The 19,112-nt window shown below is 40.4% G+C and overlaps 1 protein-coding gene across 1 annotated transcript; it reads right to left on the bottom strand.

The window, feature by feature from the left end:
- Positions 1–350: 350 nt before the first annotated feature.
- LOC106949194 (sodium- and chloride-dependent creatine transporter 1) lies at positions 351–17,149 on the bottom strand. Its single transcript, XM_015035308.1, has 14 exons — positions 16,571–17,149; positions 15,108–15,410; positions 9,256–9,387; positions 8,852–9,173; positions 8,435–8,567; positions 7,073–7,207; positions 6,832–6,935; positions 4,242–4,366; positions 4,050–4,162; positions 1,559–1,699; positions 1,255–1,357; positions 1,071–1,171; positions 822–992; positions 351–688 (listed from the first exon to the last, which is right to left on the bottom strand). Exons 1-14 carry the CDS (start codon positions 16,599–16,601, stop codon positions 560–562), a joined length of 2,043 nt encoding a protein of 680 aa, XP_014890794.1. The 5' UTR covers positions 16,602–17,149; the 3' UTR covers positions 351–559.
- Between the last annotated feature and the right edge of the window lie 1,963 nt (positions 17,150–19,112).

The raw sequence follows: 19,112 nt of genomic DNA on the forward strand, positions 1-19,112 counted from the left end.
CACGCACGTACAGATACACAGGGCATGGGCACACATGCAGCTACATGCATACACACTACGACGATGGGATTTCACTAGCAGACATGATGAGAGCTCATCTCGACAGTTTTAACCAGAGGTTTCTCCTCATGTGAAACAAAATGCCTCGCTGACTGAGGGCCGGCTGAGGCTTTATATATACTGACAGAAAGGTGCAGAGAGGGGAGACACTGCAGCTATGGCAGACACGATAACACCCACAATACGAGAAGGGGACGAGACAGCACGAAGGCAGGAGGACGGAGGGACAGACAGAGAGCAGGAAGCCAGCGAGGTAGAGTGAAAGAAACAGAGCAGAGGGCGTGACTTCATGAATGCAGGTGTGTTTCAGTTCTTCTCCAGTGTTTTCTTTGGTCCATTTGCCCAGGATCTTTTTTTTTTTTCTTTTCTTTTTTTTCCTTTTTGTACGTTTTAAAAATTGTAGAGTGTTTTACTGATTTGTGTTTAGTTCAGACAAGGCCAATGTAGCGTTTGTGCATGTTTTGGTGGACATGTGTTGCTGAGATCAAAGCTCAGGTCGTCAAATTACACTCTCAAAGAGGAGGGTGCTCTTCGTCTCTGCAGCGGGCAGCAGCTTGGCCTCGCTTTCTGGCGCCAAGTACTCCAGGTGGTGTCTGCCCCAGATGGGGGTAGTTAGGTTTTGCCACCGCTGCAGGAGGGAAAGACAATAAAAACACGACAAGCTCTGAGTCAGGAAAATGTTCAAGCTTGTTGTATGTCCAAAGAGCCAGAATTATTCAAATGTATCATTAACTGAAAGTCCCAAAAAAAGATAATCTCACCTCCCGCAGAGGTCCTTTGCATCGCAGCAGCTTGTAGAGAACAGTAAGAGGAATACAGAGCATAGAAGAAAGAGCCAGTGCCCACCCAAGTGCTTCTCCCCATACAGGGTAGGTGTACACCGTGTTGTAGGTGAGAGGTTGGTAGTTCACCACGTGGAAGAGGAACACTGCCTGCATAAACACATGAAACCCCATTAGGTTAATACAAACCGGCAAAGTCAAATAGAAAGGGTCCAAAGCCTCGCATACCACGCAGACAAAAGGCGTGATGTAGGACCAGCACCACTTCATGTAGGGTAAGGGCTGATAGCCAATCATACGAGCCACGTCATCCATGAAACGGTCTGCGCCTGAGAAGGGGGACACGAGGACGTTGTTTTGAACCGGCCAGCTGCGTAGTTTCTGTTGAGTCTGCTGCAAGGAATTAACTCACCATAAACCCATGCGATCACAACACACTCCCAGAAGGCCTGCCACAGCAAAGTCATGCCGCTGGCGGAGTAGTAGTCAAAAATTTGGAACACATACATCCCTCCCTGACGGAAAACAGAAAGAGCATTCAGAATCTATTCACTGAATTACTTCATTTACTTTTATCCAGTACATTATTAATCTGCTCTTAATATTTTAATGAAACTTTATGATGACCTTTTAATGTAACTTTCTTACCATCACAGTAAGTTATGATAAAAAATAAATAAATTTAAAAAAAAATACATTCAAAACCCTTTCTGTACCTCTGTGACCATGGACAAGTCAATAAGGAAGCAGATGATGCAGCAGATGGCAGCAACTACTTCTCGTCTCAATGAGGAAAGGGCAGATTTAGGAGGCAGCATGTCCATGAGTCCTGTTATCAGGCCTTCCACCCCTACGAACTGAACAGTAGAGAAGATAGGAGAAAAGTTCACGAGAATCTAGTAGACAACACAGTGGCATAGAGGAGTTTGGAAGTTTTCTATGTTATTACTTGTGGAAGGCATTCATCAGATAATGATATCAGAAAGTTATAATTTCAAAACTGCTAAAAAAGTTCTGACTCTCCCCACAAAGGAAGGGCTGAAGTGACTGGAGCGTTCGCTGGCCGTACTTTTCCCCTCACTTGCAAAGAAAAACAGGCAAATAAAGCTGACTGAAAATATCTCCAGTCCAAAAGAACAGATACATTCATGGTGTGGAAACTAAATGAGCCACCCATCACTCTCAAGGTAAAACTACAGTCTCTTTAAAGCCCACAAATAGCTCTATCCAAGAAAACAGCTTGAGTAATTAGCCAGCTGTTATCCCTGTGTTCAGAGCCACGGCTGCTTCAATACACAAACAGCAAAAGACAACAGGCTAAATTTAAAGGTTGTTTATTGAAGGTTTTCACTTTGTATATATTTTTATGGCTTTTAGTTCCAGTTGAGCAGAATATTTTAGCTTACTGATCAACAACTGGGTTTTATTTTATTCATGCCAATAGTTATTTTGTCTGGCTATGTTTCACTGCTTTCATTATCTTTTTGTAGTTTGCATGTTTTACTGATTCGTTTACAGCAATTAGTCACTTATTCTTTTAAATGTAAGGTAGCGCGGAGTACCTTTTACTAACAATCCAAACCCAAAATACAATAATTAAATATTATATTGTGTTATAAAAGCACCATAAGCAACAGCAGGAATAAAAACAGCTTTTCTGAATTACGTAAAATCAATTAGATTGTGATATATCTTGTTCACATTTTTTATGCATAAAGCGCTTTTTTAAATGACGTTACAGCACTATTTAATAAACTTCAGGAGAAATTAGTAAGAATCTCAAACCAGCCCATGCCTGTCTGGAAGCAACAACATCAGGTTCAGACTCAAAGCATCTTTTTTTTTTTTCTTTAATCAAGAAGTTAATATGAAGTGTTACAGCGAACACCCAGTTCTTTGTTTCGAACAGACTGCTGCATGAATCCGCTCACTGCTCAGTGTTCCCGTCAAACCGCAGATGTTCAATCTAACTGAAAAAGTGCTTTATACACTGGAGATTTGAATGGCATCCCTTTCCAGTCTCCTCGCGCAACAATGTATTTATGGACGCTTGCAGGAAAATAGTTTGGCTTTCAAAATAGAACATCAAACTTGCAGCACGTTCTTGGGCAACGTGGCATTGGCAGACGGAGAAAGAGAAAACTAAAACAAAAGGACAAGAAATGAGGACAAGAATGGAAAGTGAGAGTAAGTGAATGGGTCTGAGAGCAGACAGACACTCTCTGTGTGAATCAGACAGAAGTTTCATTGAGAAATCTCCGGGCTGCTAGACAATAGATGTAGGCCTTGGCTCAAACAGGAACATAGCAAAGAGGGTGCAAAGAAACGCCGTAGATGTGGTGTGTTTAAGTCGTTTGTATGAAAGGAAGTGAGTCAGAAAAAGGCAGAAGATAAAAAAAAGTGCCTGAGCTACATTGTGGATGAATGATTGTAATACCCAAATCATATTCATGCATGTTTTTGTGCGTTTGGGGATGCACTTGAACCAATTTTTTTCAGGGTGAAATTATTATACAAAACACAACCTCAATTCATTTCTCATATGTTTTTGAATTTTTTTAGATTAGGGAATGATGTTCTGAGATCTTTTAGCCAACTTTAAGCTGAAAGGGATTTCTTGATTCTGCAGGTCAACCAGTAATCAGGTTTCATAACTTAATAATGGATATGGTGTCACTTGGGCCAGGTTAGTCTAGATATATTTATACTAAATCATCATTTCAAACATGTATCTTTTAACCTTAGTTATTATTGTCTGATACTGAAGTACTCATCATTTGAAACCTTTAACTGTGGATATAAAAGGAGAATCAGAATAAATTTGTAAGAGGATAAAAGCTTTTTGTCACCACAACATAGACATCTTTGACTGTATAATTTAGCAGTCACATAATTGTGTGAATTGGAGAAAAACTGGAGAAAATGCACTGTTAAATTAACAGTGAATTGTGAATTGACACCCAGTTTTTGTTTTTAAAACTCACTGAAGCTGAATGTTTCCAATAATTCCACCCTGGATCAAGAATAGCTTAAAGTCTTCCTTAAAGTCGCAGAATTACTACGACAATTATACATGTGGTGCATTTGTGCAAACGTTTCAAACTGGATGCACTTTAAATTTAAATAGAGTCGCAGTGTCAGGATAAGACGTTGAACTCAGTTCCCTCTGAGCTAACGTCTTTCGCCAAGGTCAAGTCTCAGCATTACCTGACTGTCCAGGCCCAGTACTAGTAACATGAAGAAAAACAGCGCTGCCCAAAGCGGTGCCAGAGGCATCAGAGTCACAGCCTTGGGGTAGGCTATGAAAGCCAGGCCTGGGCCTGCACACAGAGAAACACAGTTAGAATGACAAAACCCTTCGATACTGAGAGTGACTCACAACTGATGAGGTGGACTCACCACTCTCAGCCACCTTACTGATGTCCACTCCCTGTTCTGCAGCCATGAAGCCCAGAGCAGAGAACACAACGAAGCCAGCAAAAAAACTGGTTCCACTGTTGATAAGAGCCAGGACAAATGCATCCCTGCAGGGAAACGCAAAAAAAGCAAAAAAACAAAAAAAAACAAATCAAAACAACAATTACACAAAGAAAAAAAAAACATGTGGGGAAAATATGTCAGAGCATATGACGTAACGTAGGCTTATGTAACACACTCAAGACAGACCCAAGCAAAGAGGAGACAGCCTGGGTAAATTAGAGATCAATAGCAATTTCTCTGAAATACATAGCTGTCTTAGATGGCATGTAGCAAGGAGAGCTAATGCCTCCGACTGCCAGATAAGTTGCACTTCAAATCTATATTTCTAGTTTGTGTGCTATTAGAAGCAGTCATGTGAGTTAAGTGACTCATGCTGGAGTATGCTCTCTGTTGGAAACACTGAGGTACACTTCGGAATATAAAAAAACGTGTCTGTTTTTGGACTTCTACGCAACTATAAGTCCAACTGTATTGGGGTCTACAGTAGCACAACTCCACTCAGATATGAGGAATGTATAAACAACATCTGCACTGGTTGCTGTAATATTGTTTCATGGTAATGTTCATGAGCACCCTCCTCTATCTATGGGAAAATGTCAACAGCCTCTAGGAATCAATTTTCCTTCCCCAGTGCTTTTTTTTTTTTTTGCTCTTTCCACAAGCGCTTCTGTGACTTTTTCCTGTAAACAAACAGAAGCAAACACCTTGAATCCCTCTGAGTAGAGACTGCCTGAGAATGTGTGCCGTAATCCCGATTTATTACAGCACAGCATTCAAACAAGGACGAAAGAAAATTCTTTGAAACCAAATGGAGCTCAGTTCAGGGAAATTGATTGCTTTATTTCTTATTAACGAAAAGACGGCATTAAAATAGTTTGAACAGCAGCTGCCTTCCAGTCATTACGGCTAATGTGTTCATTTTCAAGGTACCCTGACAAATGGTTCCGAACAACACTGTTAACAGGTCGATAGAGCGTTATTTTTGAAGCACCATGGCAAACATACCATTAAAGGAAGCTGTTGCGTGGAAAGGCATGTGTACCTATTGAACTTTTTCACATTATGCCCTATTGCAATTAGGGATTGCAGTGTCCTTCATGGCAATTTGATGTGACAGAACAAGACAGAGCAGTGCATAATTGTGAAGAGGAAGAAAGTTTCTTCAAATTTCTTTGCATTATATTTAGCTGACTTTTCATAAAGGAAATCCTGTGCAACCAACTGCTTTCAGAAATCACTCAAATAGCAAACATACATTAGTTGTGAGTAAGAATAGACCCAAGTGTCCTTTGAAGACCCCAGGGCTTTGTAAGATAATGTAATGACCTGCATGTATAACTCAGTGTGAGGCAAAAAAAAAAAAAAAAAAGGGCCACTGCTCATCAACCTGAATACATCATTGCCACTGTTAAAACTTGGTAGTGGCAGTATTATGATGTGAGAAAAACATTTACTTTGGGATTGATACAGAGCTGAAGAAAAGATGGATTAAGCTAACTTCAGGATAATCCTTGAACAAAAACCTGTTAGAGGCTCTTAATCACCTGAGATTCAGTTCACCATCCAGCACAAGTAAACTAAACACCGAGCCAGAGCTATAATGCAATGATTTAGACCAAAGTGTATTTGTGCACAAAATAATTGGGGAACGTTTCAGTCTTTACATGTGCAGTGGTGGTGGAGAGATACAAAGACTTGCAGCTGTGATAGCAGCATGAGGTGATTCTACACTCGATGGAGTCAGGAAGGCTAAAAATAAATGCACACCACAGTTTTTTCATTTCTATCCGTAAACGTGACAAAAAAAAACATATTTATTTTTCTTTCATTACTATTCACCTTTATTTGCATTGTTTAGTTGACATCACAATAAATACTATAAAGTTTGTTATTGTAAAGTGAAAAATGTGAAAAAGTTCAACGCAGATAGAAAAGTTTTCGAAAACACTGCGTTTCCTGACCTGTTGCATGTGTGAGAGCTAACATTTACCATAACAGAACATGATCTTGTAACTTCCAACTACAGTTAAAGAAGAAAAGAAAATGTCTACCAGCAAAATATTTATGAAATCCCTTTTTTATGAGCATTCCAAATGTGCAGGCTGTGTTGTGAGATTTACCTCAGAGGTCCACACTACTATTCCAGAATTATGCAACTATTGCTCAATGTCACAAACGTTGCTGAAACATGTGACAGCGCATGCAGCAAACCAAAATGAAGCCATATTTGGACAGAACTTTACGCACACTTTCAGGAAAACTATAGGAGAAATATTCTTTAAGTTGGAGCAGTCTGCCCAGAAGCATTTTACATTTCATTTATTCTTCGAACGCATTACCAAGTTTAGTATTTATAACACCCATAGAACAGTGAACACATTACGTAATAAGACATTGGAAGACCAAATGAGAGTGAATTGGGAGGAAAAGTAAGGTCATCACTTCTTTTTCAAAGTGTCCTCTTTTCAGAATCAGCGGTGTCTGGATTTTATGCCGTGTAAAAACTCACTGGTAACAGTTGTTATGGAAGCGGTTGTAGCTGCCCAGTGCAGTTAGGGCACCAAGTCCGATGGCATAGGAGAAGAAAATCTGAGTGCCAGCATCAATCCACACCTATCATGGAAAATTAAAAGACTATTTCCAACGATCCTGATCCATTCATTAAAAAGTCTGTGTTTGTTCAAACTCTTTTATATTACTTGGTTTCTGGACAGTAAAACAGAAAAAAGCGTGTAATGGAAGAATGTTACCTGTGCTTCTCCCAGTTTGGACCAGTCTGGTTTTAGGTAGTAAACAATTCCATCCAGAGCTCCAGGTAGGGTGACTCCATGAGCCAGAAGAACCACCAGAACCAAGTAGGGGAACAGAGCTGTGAAGTACACAACCTAAACAAATCGCACATAAAAAAAGAAAAAGAGCTTCAGGTGCACTTCTTTACAATCTGACACTAATTGATTTTTTGATTGCTGATGTGCAAGGAAGTCCTAATACTACATGACTTTGATTAGTACTTAGGTGTAGCTTGTCGAACAATATTTTATTTAGAGATGCCCAAGAAAAGGAGGCTAACTGCAAATAAACAGCACACTTTTCTCAGCGGTTAAACAATGTTCTATTATCTATCCACTTCATTATGTTGCTCTAGTACTAAAAGATTTCAGCATGGCAAAATGTGGAAATATTTAAAGGTTTTGAAAACTTTTGAAACTTAAAAAAAATATAAAGGATAGAGTTAATTTGGTTAAATTCCTCTGAGCTATTGTAGAATGGTTCTTGTCACTTCGACTGGGTGATTACCTGCTTTTGCAAATACCCAAGGCACAAGCAGAAGCAGATTATGCACTTCCTTTAGGAGATATGTAAGGGACTCTGGCGGGTTACTGAGAAGAAAAGGTGGCCTGTTGACGGAAACCCAGAAAACATGGACACTCCCTGCAACAGTGGGTGTTTCGGTACACCTTTTCTGAAAGTTCTCTGTGTCAAGTTATTATAAGGAGGCCGCTCCCAGTCACCATGTAAAAGCGTGAGTCTGGTGGAAGTAAAATAGTGAAAGAGCACAGTTTGTCTTGGTCTGAGGTAAACATGGGCAGGAAAAGCCCCCTTTGAGCTTGCAAACATGTACATAGTGGAAAGGCAATAAGCAGCTTACAGCAGGTCGGTTCAATCTGATTCATTATTATTTTTACTCTCCCTCTATAGGCTTTAGCTGCTGTGGGAGTCACAAGAATTTACATTTCTACATGTTACAAAATGAAGATTTATGGCCACGTTTTGAAGAAAATAAAAACAAGAAGTAGCTAAGTGTTTGCTCAGATTACATTCTAAGAAATACTTGGGGATCATCAAATGACTTTCAGAAATAGGGAAGCATTCTAAGGAAGTTCTTTCATTTCAGTCCAGAGCCCTCCTCTATGCTAAAGCTGATTTGGAGCTGAGAAGGGAAAAAAAACGCTGCAGTTACTTTCCCTTTCGCATTCCCAGCAAATGTTTGTGTGCGCCTGTCATACAGCCTGCCAATGAGGCTATAAATAATAATCTGGTTTATGTAAACCTAAATAATGACGCGTGATGCTAGGTAGGTGTTAGCATTTTGCCTCTACATAAGACATTACCTTGCCAGTAGATTTCACTCCTTTCCATATGCAGAAGTAAACGATGACCCAGGTGGCTATGAGACACAGCACCATCTCATAGCAGATCACGCCGGGTTCATGCAGGCCTCCAGAGAGACGGAGCACTTTACGTCTGGAAAGTGAAAGCAGGAGACTGATTCGGGGCTAAATTAGGCAAATAAACAAAACAGAATGATTTCAAAAGTATATTCACAGCGAAACAACTCAAACACTGTGATTGAACTGAGCTGTGTTTTTCCAAATCAAATCACTAGTTTGGCTTGCAAATTGAGAAAAACACAGAGACATCAAATATACAAAACGAATTTCAAATGAGGAAACTGTAACTTTGTTCATGTCTTTGTTTGGCTTCAGTTTCTAAATTTCGTCACGCTCAAGTGAGGGATCTAAACCTACTCCCAGAACTCGATGACCGGGGAGCGCAGACCCTCAGCCTCCATGCAGCTGTTATTGATCAGGAGAAGGGAGGTCAGGTTCAGCGGGGGCAGGGTGGACGAGAGGTTGGAGGGGGAGGCAGCAGGCGTCGGCAGAGCGCTGCGGTTGTGGCAGGCGCGTCGGAAGTCCTGTGTGCAGTTGGGGGTGTTCCAAGGGTGTCCGCAGGTGGCCCACGGCAGTGGGTCAGTGAAAGAGTGGAAGAAATAGTAGAGGCCCCACACCAGTATCATGATGTAGTAGGTATTACAGAAAAACACAATCACCATCGATGCTAGTCCCAGACCTAGAGAAGAGAGGAAAGCGTTTGATTCCCTCAGCAGAACTGAGTATCAGACTTCACCAGAGAATTACTGAGAAGTATTTACCCTTAAAAAGCGGAGCGATGTTCCACGCAGAGACTCCTCCTTGCTTCATGAACTGGCCCAGTGCGATCTCCAGGAAGAAGACAGGGATTCCCCCGATGAACACGATCAGCAAGTAGGGGATCAGGAAAACCCCTGAAAAACACAAATTCACGCAGACTATTTAATGCATCTCCTTTTTTCTGTACCGCCCGTTGGTTTTAGGTGCTAAAAGGACCCGCCTGTAACAGTATGTCAATTTGTAGTCACCTTTGGGAAACAAAGCAGTACACTGACCCACAGCTAAGTTCAGTAGTTACCAGAACAATTCATTGTAGCGCAAAGTTCATGTTTTATTTTTTGAGCTTTTAATCTCTGTGTTTTAGTAAACGTGCTGGATTTGGAACTATTTGCAGTCTTTTGGAAACCACAGAGTTAAGTGAGGATCTACATCAGTGCATGTCTGAAGGGCCGAAGTCCTGGAACTTTTAGGCGTCTCTCTGCTTCAGCACATCTGGCTCCAGTATTAGCTCATTAGCAGAGCTCTGTAGAGCCAGACTGCATGCTAGTGAGGAAGGTCTATTGTTTAATCCAAGTGTGAAGGACAAGGGACTCATCTAAAAGTTGCAGGACTCTGCAACCTTGAGATATGCAGTTTGAGACCACTGGTCTACATTATCTAGAGCAGGGGTGCCCAAGTCCAGTCCTCGAGAGCTACCATCCTGCAAGTTTTAGAAATATCCTTACTCCAACAGACCGGGATCAGCTCTACAGAGGCCTGATAACGAGCCATTCATTTGATTCAGGTGTGTTGAAGCAGGGATGCATCTGAAAGTTGCTGGATGGTAGCTCTCGAGGACTGGACTTGGGCACCCCTGATATAGGGAATACATACACAGGAACTTATATTTATAGTTAGCAAAGCTAATCACAAGCATACAATGATAAAGAATGTTTCCAATGTCACATCCAAAATATTCAGTGTTTTTTTTTTTTTTTTTTATGAGCAACACGTCGCTTTAAAGTGTCTGCTCTCATCTCTGTTCCTAATATAATTACATATTGGGAATTCAAAGCAGGAAGGCTAGAAATAAGTATTTTCTTTTGATCGCTGTTAAGTTGCTGAAGATGATAAAGAGAAATTGGAAGTTGGCAGAAACTAGTTTTGGCAGGCCAAAGTTTGGAAAAAAAATGCAACAAGACACCAGTAAGAAATAATTTATTTATGTCTGTATTATTATATATCAGAGATTGGGAAAGTGTTTTCATTTTCTATTCCAAAGAAATACAAATTGTAGGAAAGACAGGCGCATTGGCAGAAACAAAGTCTAATGCTAAATGTAAAAACCAGGTTTAAGGTTTTAGGGACAACTTGGAGTTAAGAGGTAAGAAAAGACAAAATATGTGAAATCCATGGAGGACAGACCAGATGTTCTGTGTGAAATAACCACAATGTCTCCCTTTTTCACAAGTGTTTTTGACACATTAGTAGAGTACGGTATCAGACTTCGACTTGGAAGCTGCAAGGTGACAAGGCAGAAAAAGGAGACGATACGAGGACAATCGACAGGAAGCTGAGTCATGTAGAACTTGGTTGCGCTAATGGCTTTCTGCGTTGTGCTAATCCCTCTTTTTGGATTCTTATACTGCAGCACAAGTGTGAGCTGATCAGCGGAAGGGGGGAGAAACCCACAGAAATGTGGCATGAGCCATTCAAATCACTGAATGGAATTTCAACCACTTGGTTTTGTTAATAACAGAGGCGAGCGATGCCAACATAGTGTGCAGATGGGAGGGAGTCACATGATGGCGATGACGCAGAGCAGAAAGAGGCCGAGAAGAAAGGAGGGAAAGATGGATAGATTACATGAGAGGCAAGCAGGGAACTGGGACAGCGCTACGGAGCTCTGACAGAGAGCAACAAAATAAATATCACACACCGAAGCAACGACTTTGCTCTGTCACTTGACAGCCTCTTTCTTTTTTAAATGCCGTTTCTCTGAGAGAAGGGAGCTCTAGCCAAATAAGGAAACATTTGCAAGTCAAAGAGAGAAAAGGGTTGGGAGAGCAGGAGAGAGAAAGACACAGAAGCCTGCGCTGACATATCTCAACATATTGTTCAAATTATCAAGTCGCAGGCTTCTGACAGGCTTAAATAAATCCTCTGTAATCCTAAGAGGACGAGACACATTGGCTGATTTACAGAGAAACATCTGATTTGTAGGGGATTACTTACATAATTTTACACTGGTTTAGTCTTTTAGTGTTTCACGCAGGTGGCTTTTTTGCTTCATTTACAAACAGGTGTTGGAGGAGACTTTTGCTGTACAACGAAATGTAATTGATCAAGTTGTCGCTGCGCCCTCGAGTTGATCAAGGGCGCAGCGACTGTCGCAGATGAGAACGTGCTGACGCCGAGAGGACGAATGGACGGGCTATTACGTAACACATCCATACGCCTCCCTATGCTGGAAGAGAACACCTCTGTACGCATCAGGACTGCAGCACAGGCGCGCAGGAGGCGCACTGTGTAAGGCTGAGTATTGTTATATGATACCAGTAGGTGGGTATCAGCGTTACTGGTCACAAGACACACACACACACACACACACACGAGGGAGGGCGGTGTTATCACACAATCAGCTTTGTTTCAATGAAGCACCTCGTAAAAAAAAACTGAAAAGTGGGTAGGGCAGCGATAAAGAAAAATCAAGGGCAAAAGTCGTAGTGAGGTGAGGTAACTCTTGGGCAAAGTGACTTACTTTACCAACCTGACATAATCCCGATCGAAGGTGTGATAGGGAAACGAAAGCAGGACAAACGCAGCTGGACTATTTGTTCTAAGCCCAACCGTTAAGTAGCGGCTGGCTATAATAAATAAAGAATCACGTGGAGGCTGAGCTTTAGAGCTACGTGTTCAAAGGCATGCAGGCCTTTCTAGACCTGCCCTTACAGGACTGTGGCTCAACAAACCATACGTACTGTGTGAAGTGCACTTACAGATAAAGCTTCAGTTACTGAGTCTTCTTTTTCATGAAAATCCAATTTGCGTACACAATAGGAAAGTTATATAACCCCACTTTTTGACTTGAAATGGACTAAACCTTCTCTTTACTACAGATCTGGTTACGGTTACCAAAATCATTTCTACTTGCTAAAAGCTTGAATAATGAGCAAGAGATTTGCTTAGCCAATGTATTAAACAACTTTTGATACATATGCTTAGCATTTTCACTGTTTTAGGTATGCCTCTACAAGTATGACATAGACGACATGACATGTATGTAAATCTCTAGTTTTGACAGTATTTTGCCATTAAAATGACTCTAAGTCATTGGACCTACACTTATACTAAAGATTATTGATGCTCTGGGGTCATTTTAGATTAGAAATTATTTTCATTCAACTGAGAAGTTTGTTTCTGTTAGGAAAGGGGGGAAGCATCTCACAAAAGATAATAAAGCCCAACAAAAGCTACATCACTATATAAGAAAAAGTTTTTTATTTGCATTTGAATAAAACAGCATATTGAATTTTTGCATACACTTCCCAAGAATCAGTTGAAAAATCTTTATTTGGTGTTATAGTAAAACCTTCCTAAAACTGGTGACCGGCTTTTTGCATGTTTCTACTGCTCTTTTGATTATTTATCTTTGGTGATGACCTCCAAGTCTTTGAAGCTGGAAGGCCTCCTTGCTATCACCCTAATATTTAGCTCCAGATTCTTTGTCAAAGATAGGATTCCGGCTGGGTCGCCCCAAAACACTCGTATTACTTCCATCTAGAAGAAAAAAGACATTAACCGAACTCCACCAGCGATATGAATAATTCTGGGTGGTTTCACTCTGTTATGGATGTTTTGTTGTACTTGAGAAGCGCTGAAGAGGTCAACATTTGTTTATTTATGTAACAGATCAGGGAAGCATTCAGGGTCTGCATTCAATTCCTTCTTTGTTTATGTCAGTTCCTCACCAACACAAAACAGACGGTTGGCGATTGCAGACACAAAGGAGAAGTCAGGCAGATGGAATTCCAAAATTTTTAAACTCAAACTGATAACGGACCAGATGATCCCACAAGGCTGTGCAAACCAACTGAATACCTACCAAAATAAAGATATTTGAATCACTCCATAGTAAAAAAGAAACTCTGGAACAAACAGAATTGTGTCTAAATCAATTCTAGGGTTTTAAATAATCTACTGTTGAAAGGGTTTTCAATTCACCTTAAGTATTCAGTCGACATACCATAGATTCCACCATGTCAATGCTAATTACAGAAAGATGAAACAAAAATGTTTTCTGTGAAAAGCCTATCACAACCCAAAAATTCAAGAAATGTGTTAAATATGCAAAGCCCCAGAACTCAAAGGGAGTGCACTTTAACTCATAACTGTGGAATGACCTTCAATCCAAATGGTTAACAAGCTAATGTCGAACTCTTATGGAAGAAAGCTATGCAGATCAGATGATGACAAGGCTCATCAGGAATTGTGTTAATTGCACTGAGGAGTTGATTCTCATTAGGGAAACACACGGGGCAGAAACTGCTGAATAAGTTGGTGGAATGCAAGGGCTGCATTTTCCGTGTACAGCACCCAGCTGGACACTTTATCAAAAGTATGACTATCTTTAATCAAAGTGAGTTTAATTTGCATTACTTGTTTCCTTGTGGTTGTATTTCAACTGAACTGAACAGAAAGCACACGTACAAACACTCTGAACGGACCAAACACAGATGGAGATCATGAGGGAAATTTTAACATTTTTAGTTCTACACCTGATCATTTATTAGTTTGAAGTGGATTTACTGATAAAAATGAAAAACAGTCTTTATTTTCCCTTGCAAAGTACTCCTGTAATTCATTGAATATAAACTAATTTTCATTTTAAATAATCAATTTATGTGGAAAAAATACATAAGTCACTACAACATGATATAAATATAAGTGAAACGATTAACAGCGTGATCTAATTTTTTTCTTTCTAGCAGCTGGCCTGTATTTTATATTATACAGCTCTGTGTGGGTGAGAACTCTCAACATGTCATATTAATAATCGGGTAAATTAACTCTGTGTGCTTTCATAAAACACTTTGATAGATACCACATTTAGCTTCCTGATTTTCCTCCTTTAAATGGTCCTAAACCAACTGGAGAAGCATGTGAGCAATCAAATTTTGAAAAGCTTTTTATTCTATAACATTTAATTAGAGATCAGGCCTTCACTGATCTGTGCCAATTTCTGATGTTTTTTTATGTGTGAGTTGACAGTTTTGATTGTGGACGAGTTAAATTTTATTTCTTTTTGAAAGACTGATGTTTAGAGGATATTTTGTCTTCAGATTAACCTAATTTATTAAATGAAAAAAACAAAAAACAAAAAGAAAACCTGCTAATCCTAGAACAAAAAAATGTGCTGTTGGTTTTGTGGTAGATGTAGTGAGAAAATAAAGAAATGACATTATCCTCATTATACATATTTGACCATATGTATAAATGATGCATATGGTCCTAATCATAATCTGATTTTTACATAACTCAGTAACAAAACTTCAACTAACAACCATGTCATTTCTAGACGTGTTTTATAGTGAAAACAGAAATGTGAGTGTCCAGATCTTTTTTGCATAAATGTATTTGACCTGACTCAAAGACTTGCTCATGCCGATTGGTGCAAAAATGTTCAATTAAATTAAATACTATGTAACATCATCCTGTTTTTATGAGCATTTCTAAATCTCAAGCTACTTCAAAGTTTCTGAAAGACAGTGCTGAGCATCAGACATACTCAAGAAAGTCTTACCATGTCTGTATTTTCAGTGTGCATGTCTGTGTGCGCTCAAAGCAGAGACCTAGAGCGGCCTTTGAAGCTCACCTCCTCCGTTCTTGTAGCAGAGATAAGGGAACCGCCACACGTTGCCCAAGCCCACAGCGAATCCCACGCAGGACATGATGAAGTCCATCTGTCTGGTCCAGGTCTCTCGCTCTCCTTCCTGTCCCGCCACAGCCCCGTTCCCAGTCCCTGCTGCGGCCCCGTCCTGGGTCTGCGGCGGACCAGCCCCAACACCCTCTCCACACCCTTGGTCGGCACCAAGCACCGGCACCAGGGGACGAGCTGACCCCCCGCTCTCCTCCTCGGACAGGGCCCCTGCCTCCGTCTGGGAGACACTGATTTCATCTGAACACAGAGAGAGGGGTCAGATGACAAAGGAAAGGGAGATGGGGTGAGGTGAAGCAATGAATGGATCTGAAATGGATCTGTATGAGAGCTAGACCTGAATAAACCAGCAAAGGAGACTGTGACACATTCTACGTCATCACAGATGACCCACTGTCTCTGAGACCACACATACAATGAATGGGAACTAAAGAGGCTTGATTCCCATTCATAAGCACATCTCGTCACAAACCTTCTGTGTCTTGCAATTTTATATTTCGAAGCTACCGGTACTGTGTTGGAGTGCACTGTGATCACTGATCCCTCCCCCGATGTTCATTCTCTGTCTGTGTCTCGCAAGCGGCGTGATTAGTGTGCTGCAGCACACAAGCCCAGCAGAGCCACCTCGGCGCAGCTCCTCTGTTACTCATAAAGCTTTTGTTTCCTCTGTTTTACATAGCCCACTAAATAAGGGTGAGGCCACGTCACTTTTCACCAGTGGCATTCCAGGATATGAGGAGTCAGACGCCCTGAGATGGATGCAAAGCGGGGCAGATGAATCCAGATCGGAGCAGTTTAAAGGGTGTGTGTGCGCGTGTGTATACGGATGAGGAGGGAGGAACAAATTGGGAGAAATTATTCAGGCATCAGCGTGGAAAGACGATGTCTTTGGTTTGAGATGATTCATGTGAGGAAGAGCTGCGTGGCGTATTGTTAATTAAAAATAAATCAGCAGCCTGGTGGAGAAAACAAAGAGACATAATATATATATATATATATATATATATATATATATATATATATATGTATATATATATATATATATATATATATATATATATATATATATATATATATATATATAGATCAGCCTTACCAAGCTGAGGAACAAAGTACACAGGATTTTCATTGGAAATAAAGTGAATTCTCCTTTCAGAGGGTAACTGTTCAGTTTCAGTGTGACTGGAGGCTGCATGTGCCATATTTATTGTCATGTCTCATGATGCATTAAGCAATAAAGGCAGAAGCTGGTAGAGTTCAGCTGTTGTGTCTGATCCCTGGTGAATAACGTGAAAACAGCGATGCATTCATTTATCTAAAGGTGTTGAAATGTCTGCTAAATGTTTAATCAGCTGTAAAGTTAAAAATAACATTAAACAGGATATCCATGCAACCCTTACCTTGGCTGTTCTCTTCCAGCTCTGGTGACATGTTAAGTGAAGAAAGAAGCTGGTTGTTTTTGTTATGGCAGAGGGAAGCTTTCAAGTTTTTTAAGAATATCTGTTTGTTTGAAAAAAACGTACCCGGCTGGCTCAGAGGGGGAGACAGAGAGATGTAGCCACAATGTAGGCTACACTGCTCCAATTGTTCTTGTTGTTATTTGAGTTTGTTATTTCTTCTCTCTGAAATAATAAAAAAAAAAAGATTCTGTTTTTTTTTTAAATATCACACGTTGGAACCCCTCAGCTCAGCCGAAAGAGATGGAAAAAATGTCACAAAGCGTCGCGGTCAGTTGAGCCGTTGACAAGGAGGAGATTCAAAAGCAGTCGACGAAGCACTTAAAGGTAAGCCTGAAGAATCTCATGGATAACCCCTTAAATGAAAAATGATACTACGCCTAAGGGGAAATAATTTGTATGATTATTTGATTCAGCAGCTCGGTTAGAAGTCCATAATCCCTGTTCTGCGAGGTGCCGTGGTTCGACGGCTCGGAGAATGTGATCCGCTCCACTCGACGGTCCGTTAGCTGTGGCGGACGCTCTACCCCCGCCTCCTCGTGCTGCCGGCCGACTGACGTGATTGGCTGAGGGGAGTTCCCTGTGCTGTGCGCGCACAGCATCAGCAGCAGCCCTCAGCCACAAAGCGTCACGACAAGGATGCGTTGATTACGTCCTTGACCTGATATCAATGGGAATGATAGCGGATAGGATAAGGACACAGCGCTCTGTCTGATGCCGTCTGGTTTGTTTGTTTGTTTTTAATTCGTCCCATATCTCAAGGCCCCAGGAAATCCGTCTGACATGAACTGGGGTTTTTTAGACTGTATCGAAACCCGTAATCCAGTAAAATCTATCATTGACTACTTTAAAGCTATCTTAAAAATACGCAGAGAGAGGAAAACAACAACCAAAAAACATATAAGTTTTTCTTTGGTCACCCTGCCAAAAGAAGATCTAACCCTGCAAACTCGGTGCAATTATTAGTTTTGTTGTTGTTGTTGTTGTTTATTCTTACATAAATGTTGGAAGAAGGAATGCTGACGTCATTTTTAATGTTTTCCTCCAGATATTTGTGTATTACACATTCAGTGTTTTAGAAAATATTTGAGAAAGAGTGGTAAAAAAAAAAAAAGTGTAACTCTTTGGAAGGTGTCAATCCCATTACATCTGGCATAAAACTAACAGAAGGAAGAACATTATACTAACAGGAAGATGTGATTCTATTGCTATGATCTGGGGATTCTTTGCTGCGTCAATACCTGAAATACTTGTCATAATTGATTACATAAATTATGCTCTTAAGCAGAAAATCCCTAAGTTATCAGTTTGTTGCCATAAGCTCAAGTATACAGTTGGGTTTTGCAGCAAGATAATAAGCTGAACCATTCAGAGGCAATATGCCTGCCTCTGAGCATCTAACAAAACCTCTCAAATCAGTCTTTTGTATTGACTGAGTCAGTCTGGACTTAACTCCAACTGAAATGCTGTGGAAGGACTTTAAATATGATCATGATTCATGATCAAAAGCAATCTAATGAGTCTCAATTAACACAATTCTCCTGGAGACAGTGGATCAAAATTCCTCCACTACACTCTTACATCATGTGCCAAGTTCGACTGGAAAATTGAATCAGTATATTCATAAAGCTTGTCAGCAGAGGGAAGCATCAAGTGTACTAAGATTTCATGGTAGATGGCAGCTCTGTTTTTGGAACATACTGGACCAACAGCAGAATGTGATATGGCTCCCCAACAACTTGAATTCTGTCCTTCACTTTTCCTCCTCCTCCTTACTGTGCTGCCCTGATTTCTTATTTTCATTAGAAAATAGGGCTTCTGAGCAACAGTCCTGTCATTCTTTTTCTTAGCCTGGGTAAGAGGCTTCTGGCATGTGATTCATGAGTGTGACAGTTAAAGCCCATGGATACGTGCGTGTGTGGTAAGTCTTGATGCACTGACTCCATACGCTGTACTTTTAGAATGTCTCTCATATCTTTGACATGGTTTGTTATACAACTTTCCCAAGGCTGCAGTTATTGTTGACATTTTCTGCAAGTTTTTGTTTCACTCAACTTCCCATTCACATTTTTGGACCCAGCATCCAGGAAATGTTTTGAGCAATCACATTTTCTGTGATGCCCTCCTTATTGCAGTTCTGCACTGGACTTTGTAGGTCATAATTTGGATATTAATTAACATTTGATTAATAAAAACATATTTTTGCCTTTGCTTTAAATAGCATCTATTATTTTTCACAATATTTTTGGTTTTCACTTGCTGTCAAAATTTACAAACATGTAAACAAAATATATCAATGTATAACTGATTTATATGCAAGCTTCACTCTATTATTTGAATTAAAATCCATCAACTTTTCAGTGATGCCTTATTTTACTGAGACTGCCTGTATCATCAAAGTTTAGGATGGAGACCAATTCCAGTCTTCACCTCCATTTTAGAAGCCTAAATGATCAGTGAAAGGGTTTGAGTTATAAATGTTGCA

The sequence above is a fragment of the Poecilia latipinna genome, unplaced genomic scaffold, assembly GCF_001443285.1.
Source record: "Poecilia latipinna isolate Pla-1442-1.1 unplaced genomic scaffold, P_latipinna-1.0 Scaffold330, whole genome shotgun sequence".
In the NCBI taxonomy this organism is placed as follows: Eukaryota; Metazoa; Chordata; class Actinopteri; order Cyprinodontiformes; family Poeciliidae; genus Poecilia; species Poecilia latipinna.

What these genes read in the sequence shown, in the direction of transcription:
- LOC106949194 (XM_015035308.1), bottom strand. Translation starts at nt 16,601, where the DNA reads ATGTCACCAGAGCTGGAAGAGAACAGCCAAG. An exon ending in TTCCATAACAACTGTTACCA is followed by an intron (nt 4,367 to 6,831) that starts GTGAGTTTTTAC and finishes GTTTCCCTGCAG; the next exon opens with GGATGCATTTGTCCTGGCTC. An exon ending in GCAAAGGACCTCTGCGGGAG is followed by an intron (nt 689 to 821) that starts GTGAGATTATCT and finishes TCCCTCCTGCAG; the next exon opens with CGGTGGCAAAACCTAACTAC.